General features: G+C 36.3%; 1 protein-coding gene across 3 annotated transcripts; it reads right to left on the minus strand.

Moving 5' to 3' along the window:
- Positions 1-86: 86 nt before the first annotated feature.
- On the minus strand, positions 87-13756 carry gmip (GEM interacting protein). 3 transcript variants are annotated; one of them, XM_055152409.1, is made up of 21 exons: positions 13491-13756; positions 12081-12117; positions 11256-11346; positions 11106-11160; positions 9206-9331; positions 8481-8545; positions 8208-8315; positions 8034-8114; positions 7366-7527; positions 7131-7268; positions 6347-6537; positions 6164-6231; positions 5892-5954; positions 5723-5812; positions 5497-5639; positions 4800-4976; positions 4302-4439; positions 2855-3054; positions 2046-2337; positions 1740-1842; positions 87-1009 (listed from the first exon to the last, which is right to left on the minus strand). In XM_055152409.1, the coding sequence occupies exons 1-21, from the start codon at positions 13534-13536 to the stop codon at positions 438-440; spliced, it is 2946 nt and encodes a 981-aa protein (XP_055008384.1). In that variant the 5' UTR covers positions 13537-13756; the 3' UTR covers positions 87-437. The 3 variants fall into 3 exon arrangements, with proteins under 3 accessions (XP_055008384.1, XP_020789880.2, XP_055008385.1); XM_020934221.2 differs by having other exon boundaries at positions 12027-12117; XM_055152410.1 differs by lacking the exons at positions 11106-11160; positions 11256-11346; positions 12081-12117; positions 13491-13756 and adding an exon at positions 9472-10627.
- Positions 13757-14207: the final 451 nt, after the last annotated feature.

A 14207-nucleotide genomic window follows, 5' to 3' on the forward strand; every position in this document is an offset into this window, starting at 1 on the left:
ATATTACAATATAAAATGTATACTTGAATAAATACTTGTAACATCACAAGGAAAACGTCCTGTTGCAGACACGCTCTACAAAAACATTATTATAGCAATGTTTATTTACACAATGCAGCAATAGTTTCTAACACATGACAGTTTGACAGTGAAATCTGTAAAAACAACCTGCCTACTCTTAGCTCTCCTTCATTACTTCAAGACACATGCAAAGTGAAGGTACTACTGTAGACCGCATTGGCTACGATACAGTTGGATTAAGATCATTTAACTCACAGAGAGAATTACAATCTATAATTTGTTTGAATTGTAGAAAAGGCTCAAACCACTCAACTTAAACTTTTCAACTGGGTTTCATTGAAGATAAAGAAACAAATTGCCATATGAATACATAAGGTTTCCAATTAGGGCAGGACCACTATGTTGTAAGCATGTTTTTATACAAAGAGTTGTTCATCTTTGCCTGAGTGGCTTCGCCTTAGCTTGAGTCCGGAGAGGATTTTTTGGGCAGGTGAGGTCACAATGTGTTCCATCAAAAGAGGAGGTTTTGGTAAGTGACCGAAACCATGTCCTTTATCAACAGGCAGTCTCTGATTCCTGTTAAGATCATGTTTAGGCCCCAGCGCCTCCACTTTTACTGAAACTCTCGAGTCCAGCCCTAGCATATACTCCACTACTTCTCGAGGGTTTACCGGGGCATCTGGTTTACCCTCTGCTCCCAAAACACCCTGTTGTGAAAGCCTTGAGTTGGCAGATTTTGGAGGTCTTTGTGTCCATGGATCTGGAGATGAGCTGCGACTGCTGTCTGCGCTGCCTGGACAGCTCCTGGAGGGGGCAGATTCCTGTTTTGGGATGGGGTTTGAGTGTCTGGGCCCAGTGTTGCTGTGGTTACCATGATGACGATGGTACTTCACAGGTTGTCTGGTAAAGCGATAGTGTGGTTGGCTTGAAAATACTGTGTGTACAGGATCATCCTTGGTTTCATTTGTTGTCTCCTTCAAAGCCAGGACTTAAAAAGAACAGGCAAAACAAAACATTAGAAAGTCTTTAGGGGTGCACTGTAACTTTTCTTTCATTCATTTTTTTTGCTTTGCTTGAAATGTTCCACAGTATGGCATTAAAGTCTTTATGTTGCCTTCCAGGTTTTTTTATTTATGAAAAATACCCATTGTCTCCATTGAGATAGATATGTTTAATACCATAGTATAGAACATTTCAGGCAAGAATTGTGGGACTAGAAAAGTTACAGAGTACAACTCTAATGCTTTTTGGTCCAATATGCTGTTGTAAGTAATAACTATTTTATTGTTTTGTCCCAGCAAAATGTGAGTGCATGTGTGTGAGCGTTTTGTTTTTTCAAATTATAAACGATAAATCAGCTCTCATAACTTCTTAAACCTATATCTTATGTTGGTTATTTGTTTGGTAATGTAAAGAATCTCCCACATTATTCTTGATTAAAGACTCACAGCAGGTTAGGCCTAAAATGCCAAAGCAAGAAATGCAACAAAATAAGTTTACAAGCAAGAAAAAAATAAAGAACAAAGAAGTAGTCTAAAGTTGCAAGTATAACATTTAGAGTGTAAGAAAAAAGACAAGTGCCTGAAACTCTATCCTGATCTGAAAATATCTGGTGCAGCAAGAGAAGTGGCCTAGTTTTACCTTGTGTTGTAAACCAAACAAATGCAGACTAAAAGACCACTCTAAGACTACTGGCTATTGTACTAAGCCCCGCCTACCTGCGCTGTTATTGACTTCAGGGCTGAGCTGGTCCATTGCCTCATTGGAGGAAGATTTGTCAGATATATAACCCTCGCTTGAATCTCTCTTGAATTTACGAGTCTGTTGAAATGACATTGGTTTATATTGTTATTGTCTTAAGTAGGAGATAATTCAACCTGATCCAACTTGTATGGGTTGCCAGGCATTTTTGAAAATATTATAACTAAAATAAAGGGAGAATAGAGGCAGAAGAAGTTAGTGGCAGAAAGCAGCAGCTGTACAGTTATTTACATAGAAAGAAGATAAAGCTTATAATTTTTTACCTCTAAAGAGTGTGGGCGGGTAAATTCCTCTTGTTCTAAAGGGCAAGAAGCTCTGGGCGGAGTTTGTGGAAGCGGAGCATTTGGTACTGGAGGAAGAGGTGTACAGGAGCGATCTTGAACCCCAAAAACTTTATTGTGATGTGTGATAAGAAATTCGATGAGAAGAGCTTGGTAGCTGGTCTCCTGCAGTGCAAGCATGGTGTCTGAGGCCTCTGTAGGGCGCAGTAGTGTAGGTCCAAATACGATACCCAAATTACTGGCACACATTTTATTTTCTGTGTTCTCTGAAACTCTGTGGGGAAAGTGGAGAAGTCATGTAAGATTTTAAGTTATTTTTGTGGATGTGTAATGAAGGGGTACTATTACTAAACTAATGCATAATCAGAATTTTCAAAGAATCAGTGAGAACAAAATTATTCCAGGTTATAATCTAGGAGTACAACAAGACTAAAGAACACTAAGATAAACCAGGAATAAAACAGGACTAAACCCAGACTTAACCAGGATTAACCCAGGGTTAGGATTGGGTTAAACTAGGAGTAAACCAGGACAAAACTAGAACTAAACCAGGACCAAACCAGGACAGAACCAAAACTAAACTCCAGGGAAAACCCAGGACTAAACTAGGTATGAACCAAAACTAAACCAGAACTAAACCAGGACTTGACCCAGGACAATAACAGAAGCAAACCAGAATCAAGGCTTAACATGCTCAAACTGAAATGAGCAATACAAAACTACCATTAATTAATATCCCCAGCTTTCCATATGTACATATATTCAGTGAAAATGCAGAGGTAGATTCTTACTTTTGCAGGTGAAACACCAAATGCTGCAGAGTGTTGTAACAGTATGCTGGGAGTTTGTTTAAAATACTCTGTAGGCTGGTGATGACATCCATGATCTCATTAGTGTCTGGAGGTTGCTGCCTTTCGCTCAGATGCTGAATTGTCTTCCCCATGTCAATGAAGTCGTTGTACAGCTCAAAAGTGAGTAAAGGTCGAGGAAGCTGTAACAAATAGGGATTGCATACAACAGTCAGTAATACCAGAGGTGGAACATAATGAAGTAAAGTACTGTATTTAAGATGCACTATGTAATTTTTTGGTGGAGGGTCTGTCACCTGTTTTTCTTCATGGAATGTTCCACAGTATGACATTAAACAGCTCTACCTTACATTTATTCAGTTATTGGTGGTTTTATTGCTCAAAAATACCCAGAAAACCAGACATTCTGACTGGGAGGGGTCGCCTCTCCACAGATTTGACCTCTAACTTGATCTGGTTTGGTCTCCATGAAGATAGAAAGGTTTAATACCATACTGTGGAACATTCTAGACAAAGCAATAACATGTCCAAGGAGAAAAGCTTTAGACGGATCCCCAACTACAAAAATTACACAATTCACCCTTAAGATATCTGTATTTTACTTAAGTACATTTTGGATATTTTTTGCTTTTACTTCACTACATTTGAGAGCAGATATCTGTAGTTTCTACTCCATTACATTTTTGAACAGGACTGAAAAGTAAAAGTATTTTTATGATTGTCTGAGACCTGCTAAAAATCATGAGAAAACACAAAATATATAAATAAAACAGATAAAATATAATTGTTTCTGTTGAACAAAGTTCAGCTCAAATCTTTATTAAAATCACTACATGTGAAGTCTTCTAAAAATATTTAAAAATGAAAATACTTTTACTTTTTATTTTGAGGGCATTTTTAAACAGGTACATTAATACTTTATTTATTTATATTTTTTTCATGTGATATTTTTCCTTGATTATCCTTTTGCCCTGTTATCTGTATTTTATTTTTTTAATTTTTTTTTACATCAGTAATAAATCTGAGTCCTCCTTTTCCACCACTGAATAATATACAAATTATCTGTAATAGTGATATCCATAAAAAGTTGATTATAATGTATTGCTAGGGTAGATTTTAGAAAGTTAGAAAGTGCAAGATACTAAGACAAGCTTAAAACGTCTTACAAAAGTGGTACAATTGACAATGTGATCTGATCCTACAGATGATAGAAATAATGTCTCAAAACAGAATATAATGCTTGCAATAAGATGATAAGAAAACGTTTTATGTACCTCTTTTGCTCTCTCACAATATTATGTGGTTAATACAATAAACTGCTCTTGTTCACAGCTGAGCATGATAGCGTGAAATAAAAACTTCCACACATACTACAGAAATACATTACATACAAAACAAAACATACACAAATATATACAAAAAGAAGTACCTCTTTGAAAAAGTGTTTTAGAATTGAAGTAATATCGTGTGGAGACAGGTCGGAGAGATCCACCAGCTCCTTCTGCTCCTCAAAAGCCTGGCACAGCTTTTGAATGCGAGGCTTGGACCCACTCACGCGGTACACCCCCTAAATCACACATACAAACAGTGGGCACAAAAACAGATAAGAATAATCAGATAACCCTAGAATTAGGTCTGATGTGTATGTGTTTATTTGCACTAGAGAAATCTGACCACTAAAACACCTGGTGTCTGTCTGTGGAATTTGTACAAAACATTTTAAAATAATAATAAATCTTTAACAGTTTTTTTCTTTCATTGGTTTTCCCTCATTAGTTTGCCCTTTTTGCATTTTTTTTCTTATCAACACATACATTTTTACAAGGCATTTCAGAAATTAGATAATGATCAGATTTCTGGTGTAAATGTAAACATAGCCACTGCCACACACATCAAAACTAAATGTTGTCTAAAATTAGTTATTCACCTGAACAGAGAGAGCTCGACTCTCAATCTCAGAGATGCAGCGCAGCACCACAAAGGGGACCTCGTCTGGTTTGTCCCGGGGCAAAAGTGATAAGTCTATTCCGAAAACTGTGCCCTTTGCATGTTCACACTCCAGCTGGCAAATCTCCATACACTTTCTATGCAAGGCCAAACTACACTATAAAATATAACAGGAAAAGGTTAGCATTAGTAAAAAAAAAAAAGTGCCAATAAATATAAACAACAAAAGATATTTTTTTGATTGAAAAAACAAAAATAGAGAAAAAGAAAAAAAATTGAGAAAAAAAAAACCCTCCCACACCTCACCCCTCTCTCCACACTCAAATCAAAACTACACACGCACACGCACATGCACACACACACGTGTAAAATTCTGATGCATTTTTCCTAGTTTGACATGTTTGTGAAGGTGGTTGAATATGAACAGCAGATGTGACATAAGTTGAGGTAATTCCATGTTCTTAGCAACCATACTCTAAACAAATAATACTGATGATAGGTTTCCTTTTCAAAGCAGTGCTACTTCCTGTATTTCTCAACTATTTCCCCAACGTTTCTTCACTGACTGCTTGCTGACGTAAAATTTTAAACTATAATCATTTACCACAAGTACTATCCCATAAAGAAATTATTTAGAAAAACACAAAAGCCCATCATATGCACATTACTATACGTACCTCTTCACATTCAACTCCATTCACAACAATGTAGTTATCACACTGTTTACATTTGACCATTTTGCTCTTCATCTTTCTGAGTCGGTGGGTCAAGGCAGCTCGAGAAAGAGGACGTGATTTGCATGGAGAATCAATGAGACCCTCTGCAGAAAACATTAATGATAGTTTGCATTTAATTACATTCTCAACAATATTAAATGAAAACTATAGGATTGGAAATTCAAACCTGGTTCAGATGCCAGGTCTCGCTCATCCACATCATCTGATGAAACAGTTAAAGTGGATCCAGTTTTGGGTAATCTTCTGCTAACGTGACCTTAAATGAAAAGGTAAATAATGGTTAGAGTTTACATTTTATTTTAATGATATCAAGTGGGTAAATAAGTTAAGTCTACCAGGGCTGGACAGGGACTCCTGACTTCCTCCAAAGCTGTCACAATCACTGTGCACAGATCTCCCTAGCACAGAAAAAGAAAAAGATTATTGTAAAAACCTAAATCATTACACAATATGTAAAAACAGAATGTAATGGCTTGCAATTGTCAAATTCCTTTTTCAACAGATTATAAATTACCAGATCAAATTTAAATGATTTTGTTGTAGTTAAAGCAAGGCAACAGGAAGGTACATAAAAGTGGATGAATGTGTTAATTAATTTGATACTTACTTCCTTCATCTGCAACAGGATAGGGGTCCATCACAGTTGAGAGGGGATTGCTAGTTTTCCGTTTGTTCCTTTTGCCAAAAAAAAAAACAAAACAAAACATTACAAAGCACATTCACTTTTTTGGTGAGTAGAAACATAATATTTAGTATTATAATGTTTACTGTAATTCTGTAATTTGCGTACCCTTTGCCTTGAGAGAAATATTCCTGGAAGGTGAAGACTTGTGGGGGTTGATCTTGGCGTGGTTTGCCGAGAATATACAGGAGGTATGGCTCTCCGGGCTCCAGTGACCGAGATGTAAGCTCAAGGTTGTGATAGCCCAGAGGCACCTGCTCAGTCTGCTGTCGCTGGTAGTAAAACATGTTTACTGTGGCCTAAAGGAAGCAACAGTTTTAACTTATCAATTTGAAATTCAATAACAGAGTATTATACATAAAATCATATGAAACAAAGTGTCAGACAATAGACACTGTCATGCTTCTAGTGTTGTTGTCATGATAGTGCACAAAATACTCAGTTTGGTTACTAAGAGAAAGAAACAATAATACAGGTTTCAATACCACAATCACAAGTAAAAAACTAATTTTACAATAGAATATAATCTTTCTACATACTTTTACTAGTAGCTATATACTAGTTCTTATAAAGAGCAGAAAGTTCAGCATTCATATTACAAATGAGTATCTAGTTTCAGTTCAAATTTTAGTATGGATTTGTAACTCATCTGTTTTGACCACCTTATTAACTACGGATAGCAAAAAGCTCATAGGTTAAATAATAAATAATAATAAAATACATCAGTTCCATACAATAGGAATAATTAAAAAGACTGATTAAAAGAGTTCCTGGTAAAAAAATAAAATTATATATATATATATATATATATATATATATATATATATATATTGCACCAGTACATCTGTGTGTAAAAAAGTCATAAATAACACTGTAATGTGCATCTAGTTACCTCTTTAAGCACAGTATCTCCTTGACAAATGAGTTTTCTTATGTGTGAAATGATCCTCTCTTTGACCTTCACTAACTCGCCCTGTTGGACCCCGGCATCATGTACACACTGACGATACAAGAGCTCTGCTTCCATGACCTGATTAAAAACAACTATTTTTAACTCACAAAAATACATTTCATAAACAATATTAAAGCCACATAATAAAGATTTTAAAGTATATGCTATGGGTTACTTTAGTTTGTGCTTCATCCTTAGATTTCCGCCTCTTGTCCAGAGTCTTGGTGCCAGTGGCGTCGTCAGTTGCTTTTGCGCTGATAGCTTTTGCCTTTTCCAGTTCTTCACAGCGTTGGAAGTACTGATGCCGAGCTTTTCTGAGAGCCGTCACTGTGTCATTCTGATAACAACAAAGTCAACAGACAGACAAATACAATGACAGAAATGTATAGTAATATAAATATACTAATCCAGTGGATCTCAAACTGTTGTATGCAGGTCTAGTTTATTTTATTTAAAAAATCTAAAGTTGTTTTGAATTAGGTAGTTTTCTCATTATGACCAACATCTGATTTACATCTAGTTAAGGAGTAAATTAGGGTGCATTCACACTTGTATATACACCACATAAAAATTTGGACTAAATCTGAAAAAAATTCAAATGTTTAATCCTGAACTAGAGCAGAAACAAACCAGGTCTGTTATCAGGACTAAACTGGGCTCAAACCAGAGCCCAATAGGGACAAGTGTGAGAGCACCCTAAATGCTGATCTAAACCTGGACAAGAACCAAGACTACATCATCACTAAACTGGGATCAGACTAGGACTAAAACAGGTCTGTACAGCTGTATAAGGCTAGAATCTGGTTTCATTTTCAGATACAATGGGCCTAATTGAACATTTACCATTTTGCGCTGTTCTCGTGCCCACTGCTCTTTGAACTCCCGGCGCCACTTGTCAATCTCATTTCTCTTTGCCGACAAGGCCTGTGGGACAGTGAAGAGAAATGAGGACCATCAATCAGAAGAGACATGCAATATTTTGTCATTATTTGGCTTGTAGTGTGACGCAAAGTCTACCTGGTAACAGCGGTGTTGTATCAAGTCGGACATTTTTCTTGCTGTGAGACTATTTTTGATGTCTTGCTCAAAAGCCATTGTGAAAATATACTGCAGGGGCATCATTTCCTTTAAATAAGAAATCATATGTTAATTAATGTTTATGTCTAAAAACATTCAAATTTATTTATTTATTATTTTTTTGGAAAAAAGGCACTATGTGACTTTTCTGGTGAAGGGTACACCACCTGTTTGTCCCAATGGAGATATTATTGAAAAACATGTATTTAATACCTGTTGTGCTACTGTGGTTTTGGCTCCTTCAGCTGCCTTTATAACATTCTTTGCAAATTCTTGCTCTGTAAAAAACATAAATAGATTAATTCAATTGCCATTAAGTTGTAAAGGACAAAATAGAAATTACATTTTAACCAGAAGTTTGTATGTGGCATGAAGAGCTTTTTGGGACAACCTCCTTTGTGATAGTAGTCTCCAAAAGTCAACCCACTTGCCTTTTTTGTACAGTTATGCAAAGTAATCTCAACAGGTTATGTCACTGTAACTTTCTAAACAAAATGCAAATGTTTAAACACAGTGAAAATCCCTATTTGCCAGTGTAGTATTTTTAATGTGATGCTGCCCACATAACATATAACCAAACTGTGGCAGTGGAGCACTGGGCAAATCTAAGATATATTAGACAACCTCTGCAACCACAATATTTAGTGAAATGGTAATGTTTCTTTGATTGGCTAATTTGTCACTTGCTGTAACTGGCTTAAATTACAACTCTCCTTACAATTTATTTTACAAAAAACAGCTCCTTTAGGAATGTCAAAATGATAAGGTTAATTGATAATTATATCGACTATATAAATATTTCAAGTTAAAATCTATCCATAAGATAGATTAATAAAATTAATAAATGTGACAAATTTTGAAGCAAAAAATAAAGCATTTCAATTTCTAAGGTCAAAAAAGTAAACTTTTTTTAATGTATATTTTTTGTCTGCACTTACCCAGACTGAGCCGCTTCTCCATCCAGTTGAGGAGGTCCTTGGCGTAACGGCACCACACTTTGGCGTACTGCAGGGCGGTCTCCACTCCATCCTCACAGCGGCACAGGGCCAGGTCTGCCTCCTGGGCTGAGAGGGAGTACATCAACATCACTGTGACGTCTCTGAGCTTTAAACCCAGGGATGTTGGTACTGATGTCTACCAGTGCCAACCAGTTTGATTTTAGACAACAACAAGCCAAAATGGAAAATGGAAAACATGCACAAACCCAGAACAGGAAATAAACTCTCCAAATTGCAAGTCATAGTCTTCAAATCAAAATCAGTAGAATCCACAAAGTGTCAGTAGCGTATCTTCTTGCAAACAGAAATTCAATACTTGTTATAGTTGTCAAAAGCGTGTTGATAGTTGATTTGTGTTAAAGGCAAAACTCTTGTTGACTTCCCGTGTCCCTCTTCCTCTCTGAGCCCCTCCCTCTTTCACCTGTTCACTTGTTTTCAGTCACAAAGAGTCATACATACACGGCCAGTTGATATGATCATCACTGGGGATTTTCCTTTATGTGGGAGGTAGCCTGTGGTCTTGATATACATAGAAAGAACTCCTACCACTTTCTGCAGTAGGTCATTTTAGCACATTTGTTCACTTGTTATATATATATATATGACTAGCATTTCAACTTCTGCTAACAGCCGGTTGTCTACTTCCAAGTACGGTTTAGCTGATAAAGCAAGCAGCAAAAGAGGATGTGACAAAACAACTTCCCTTTGAAATCATCCAGGCATACAAGCATGATTCACCTTTACCAAAACTGTCCAAAAATTTGCATGTCTATCCACACCAAAAGGAAAAGTTGAAAGAAGGTACTATATTCCTCATAAATCCACGTGTACGTTGAGCCCCAGGTTGACTTCCTATAGCTGGTGAAATGTCTCAAGTTTCAGAAATCCCAGTAGGGTTATGTGTCTTCAGAGCCATAGCTTCATGCACTCTGTTCAGGGATTACACTGTTCCAGATTGTGGCAGGCAGGCTTTAGCTGTGAGTAAAGGTTTACCTCCTGGAGTGTGACTGCGTGAGGTGAGCTGGCTTTAAGATATTCCCAAGCTCGCACAAGACACAGGATCAAGCTTAAATTGGAAAGCACGGCTCTACTGTCTATGCAGTATAAAAAAACAAAGTATTTTAATGGTGCACTTTGTAACTTTACTGCAGGAGGATTTACCAAGTGCTTGTCTCTCTGTGTTTTTTCTTTTAATTTCATCTTGAATGTTCCAAAGTACGGCATTAAAAAGAAGACACCACAAGGCTAAATTACAGACCTGTGGAGAGGTAATCCCACTCACAGTAAGAACGCATATTTTTCACTGTATTTTCTTTGCAATAAAACACCCACCTGTAGCTGAAGATAAGTTTATTGCCATACTGTGGAACATTCCAATCAAAGCAGTACCTTATAGAGACAAGCAATTGGCAGACCCTCCACCAGAAACGTTACATAGTACACCTTTAATTTATGCCATGTCAGTTTGAGTATATTTGTTGTTAATTTAGCATTTTCCACTGACCTGTCATCAGTTTTTAATCAATGCATTGTTTGACCTACATAATATAATGGCACACTAACACGCCCATTATCACTTTTCACAAACATTGTTTTGATTTTCTAATGTGTTTGTTGTTGTTCTTATGCTTAGGTAAAAACGAAGAGCAGCTGTCCTCACTTTAAATCCTCAGGTTTAAACTAATCTGGTTACTACAGGGCAGTTACAAATGCCAACTAATTATGCTGAAACACCTTAAAACTAAAATAGTGACTTGCAAGTCATCTCAAGATGCCATGATTTTAGTAACATGTGCTATAAAAAGTACTTAAGAATATTTACAATAATGTTAAAACTTACCTGGGTTGTTCTGATCTACTTCAGGTTCATCGTCATTTGATGGATCTTCATTTGGCTGGAAGGAAGCAGAACTCATTTTCTAAATCATATTTAAACAGTACATAACATCTTATCATTTTTATTATCAAGAAGTAAGTAGTGATTTCTTACAGGCTCCTCATTTGGCTCTGCATTTGGCTCTTCGGACTCAGTATTTTCAACATTTGGTGAATCAATATCAGCCAGAAGATCCTCCCCTGCACTGAATACAAACAGATACTTGTAAGGTTAAATAAAGACACAATAGAGAAATGAGCTACCAATGTTTTACTTAATGGTACTTAAATATGTAACTTTAGGTTGATGATCCACCACTGTCTGTCTTCATGAAGTTGTAACTGCTCTGTATACAGTGTTCCACAGTATGGCTTTAAACTTATCTGCATATATTCAACTACAGGTATTTGGCAAAAATAATCCTCTCCGTATATCTGACTTGTAACTTGGCATGGTCGTGTTACCTGCTTGTTCCCATGGAAATAGGTGGAATTTATATGCCATACTGTGGAACATTCCAGGCAAAGCACACTTGGAGACAAACATATCGCACATTATTAAGTAAATGTATTTAAACCTGTTTGGTGTTAAGTTACCTCATGTCATGTTGTAATTTTCTATGCTACAGCTAAAATGATTTCTAATACTTCTAAAGCAGGTTACACATATTTAGACCTATTCCTGTCCCAGTGAACAGACGTATATGAAACACTACTGTACGATGTAAACTACTATTACATCGAACAATAGTTCAGCCGAAGTTAATGCATTTCTGTTTTAAAAATGTAAAACTTTCTTTTCACCTTATCATTTGGAATGTAGGTACACCAGTGCTACCAAGCAAGCATACATATTACAGTTTTACTACAGCAGAAAATTACTTACTTGCAGAGCAAAGACAGTTCAAACTTATCAAAGTCCCTGAGGATCTCACTGTACCTCTTGGTGTCAGATTTACGAGATGCTTTCTTCACCTCTGAAAAAAAAAAAAAAAAAAAAAAAAAAAAAAAAAAATAAATATATATATAATATATATATATATATATATATATATATATATATATATATACATACACACAAAAGAATCACACAGTATTTTGGGGGTTGTGGGCGGCTATGACAGTCCCTTCAACTACGGGCCGGAGGTGGGAAAGGCCCTGTATGCTGGACAGTGATTGGTTAGTAACAAGGCTGACACTGTATGGGCAGCAGTTCAGGATGCCATGAAAAATAAAAAATAAAAATATTTTACTTTGATGGCTACATATTTGAATACCTTATTATTATCATTAACAAATGTGAACCCATATGCTCACTGCCTATATTAATGCTGTGTGGGAAGGGCCAATATTATTCAGATCTATTTTATAATGTTATTTCCTCATCAAAAACATACGTGGAGTTGTGTTTTGTTTCACGCACGCATATTTAACACGCAAACCCTGCATATTTTGGCTGAGTTCTTCTCTCACACAGAAAACATTCAGTAATACAGGAAGTGCTCCACTGTGTTTTTAAACTCAATCTCCACCTTCACTACAATCATTTGGATGATTTCAGCCCTGGAGTTGCCCATCTCTACTGAACTAAAGGTATGAGATAGCTGTTAACTTGAAAACTACCACTACACAACATCACAAGCATTTTGAGCTTTGGAGATGTAGTGAGACCAAAAATAAAGGATTACTCAAACATGTGTAAATGACACAACTGCAGGTATGTTTCTGAGGAAGTAACATAGCTTAAAGCTCACAAGACCATTTTGCGTAATATAGGACCTTTAATTAAACTCTCAGTGAAGAAACTTCTGACTGCAGCGCTCAATAAACTGCAGATAGTTAGACGATGTGCAAACAGATCTTATAATATAAAAAGCCATATGTTGAATAATATGTCAAAGATGTCAATCATACGAATAAATAAATGATACAATAATAAACCAATGAACTGCGATGCACTTCAGTTGATCCTGTTACTTCTGCTTGAAATACAAGCTACAAATAAAAGGCAAAAAGCAATCTCACTACTCTTTCTGCTTCTCTCTCTTCGGTAAACCACATCCTGTTCACAGTTTGTGTCACATCCCATAAAGAGCACAAAAGCACTTGTTTTGTCAGAGTTTCATTGAATTATACCAGAATAGCACTTACAGTTAACATGTTTTTACTTTTTACACAGGTTTTCTAAGTTATGCTCTTGATAATATTTTGGATATACAGGGCAATAAACAAGAGGATGTGAGGAAACGTAAAACATAACTACAGAATTGTTTTATTAAAATATACTCAAATGTAAATCAGACATAAATCATTAAACTAGGCCTACTGTCATAAAAATACACAAGCCTACCTGTTGTTTGGGAGACATCACTGCTTGGCCCTTGGTCCTCTTCCATTCCTACAGCCACTAGAACAGAGACCCAAGCCGCTCTAGTCACACCTCATCTTCATTTAGATTTTGCCTTTTAAACTATCAGATAAGGTGCCTTCAGCTATCTGCATTGTACATTTCTAAATTACAGATGTGAGGTGGCTGCTGTCTTTGCCCTGTGGCCTACATGAGCTTTAGTGGTTGGCCAATGCTTCTACATCTGCAACAGTCAGAGAAGAGGAAGTGCATCTTCAAGGCAACTGTGGTGGCCCCACCTATTACACAGACAAGGTGCCATGGCATTTTGAAGTCATTTTCTTAGTAAAATTTAAATATTTAGGCAGACTTTCTGATTATGATAAATAACAAGAGTAATGTGAAAAGAAGCCTACTAATAGAGGGGTGGGGAATTGTGCCTTGAACTTGACGAATTACGTGTACATACAATTTGTAATGTCTAAAATAAGTTCTACAGCGACATCTTGTGTTGTGAAGTTATCATCGCTCTTTATTGAAAGAGTGGAAAAAAAAACGAACTACATCAGCCTATTAGAAGAACTCTACAGCAGTATATTATTGACATGAAAGATGAGAGTGATCTGTGTATGATGCAAAAAAAATATAGCAACAATACAACATCGCATCTTTGGGTCAGTTTTTCTTCATTTTTAGTCTTTATTTGTGCAGCAAATTCTG

This window comes from Boleophthalmus pectinirostris, unplaced genomic scaffold (genome assembly GCF_026225935.1).
Source record: "Boleophthalmus pectinirostris isolate CB_2022bp ecotype Guang Dong unplaced genomic scaffold, ASM2622593v1 HiC_scaffold_17, whole genome shotgun sequence".
In the NCBI taxonomy this organism is placed as follows: Eukaryota; Metazoa; Chordata; class Actinopteri; order Gobiiformes; family Gobiidae; genus Boleophthalmus; species Boleophthalmus pectinirostris.

Bases quoted from the DNA above. Each gene is read 5' to 3' on its own strand.
- gmip (XM_020934221.2), bottom strand. From the start codon at position 13,536: ATGGAAGAGGACCAAGGGCCAAGCAGTGATGTCTCCCAAACAACAG. The intron at 11,347-12,026 runs GTAAGTAATTTT...GTTTGTATTCAG, and splicing joins GAACTGTCTTTGCTCTGCAA to TGCAGGGGAGGATCTTCTGG. The intron at 6,232-6,346 runs GTACGCAAATTA...TTTTGGCAAAAG, and splicing joins TATTTCTCTCAAGGCAAAGG to GAACAAACGGAAAACTAGCA.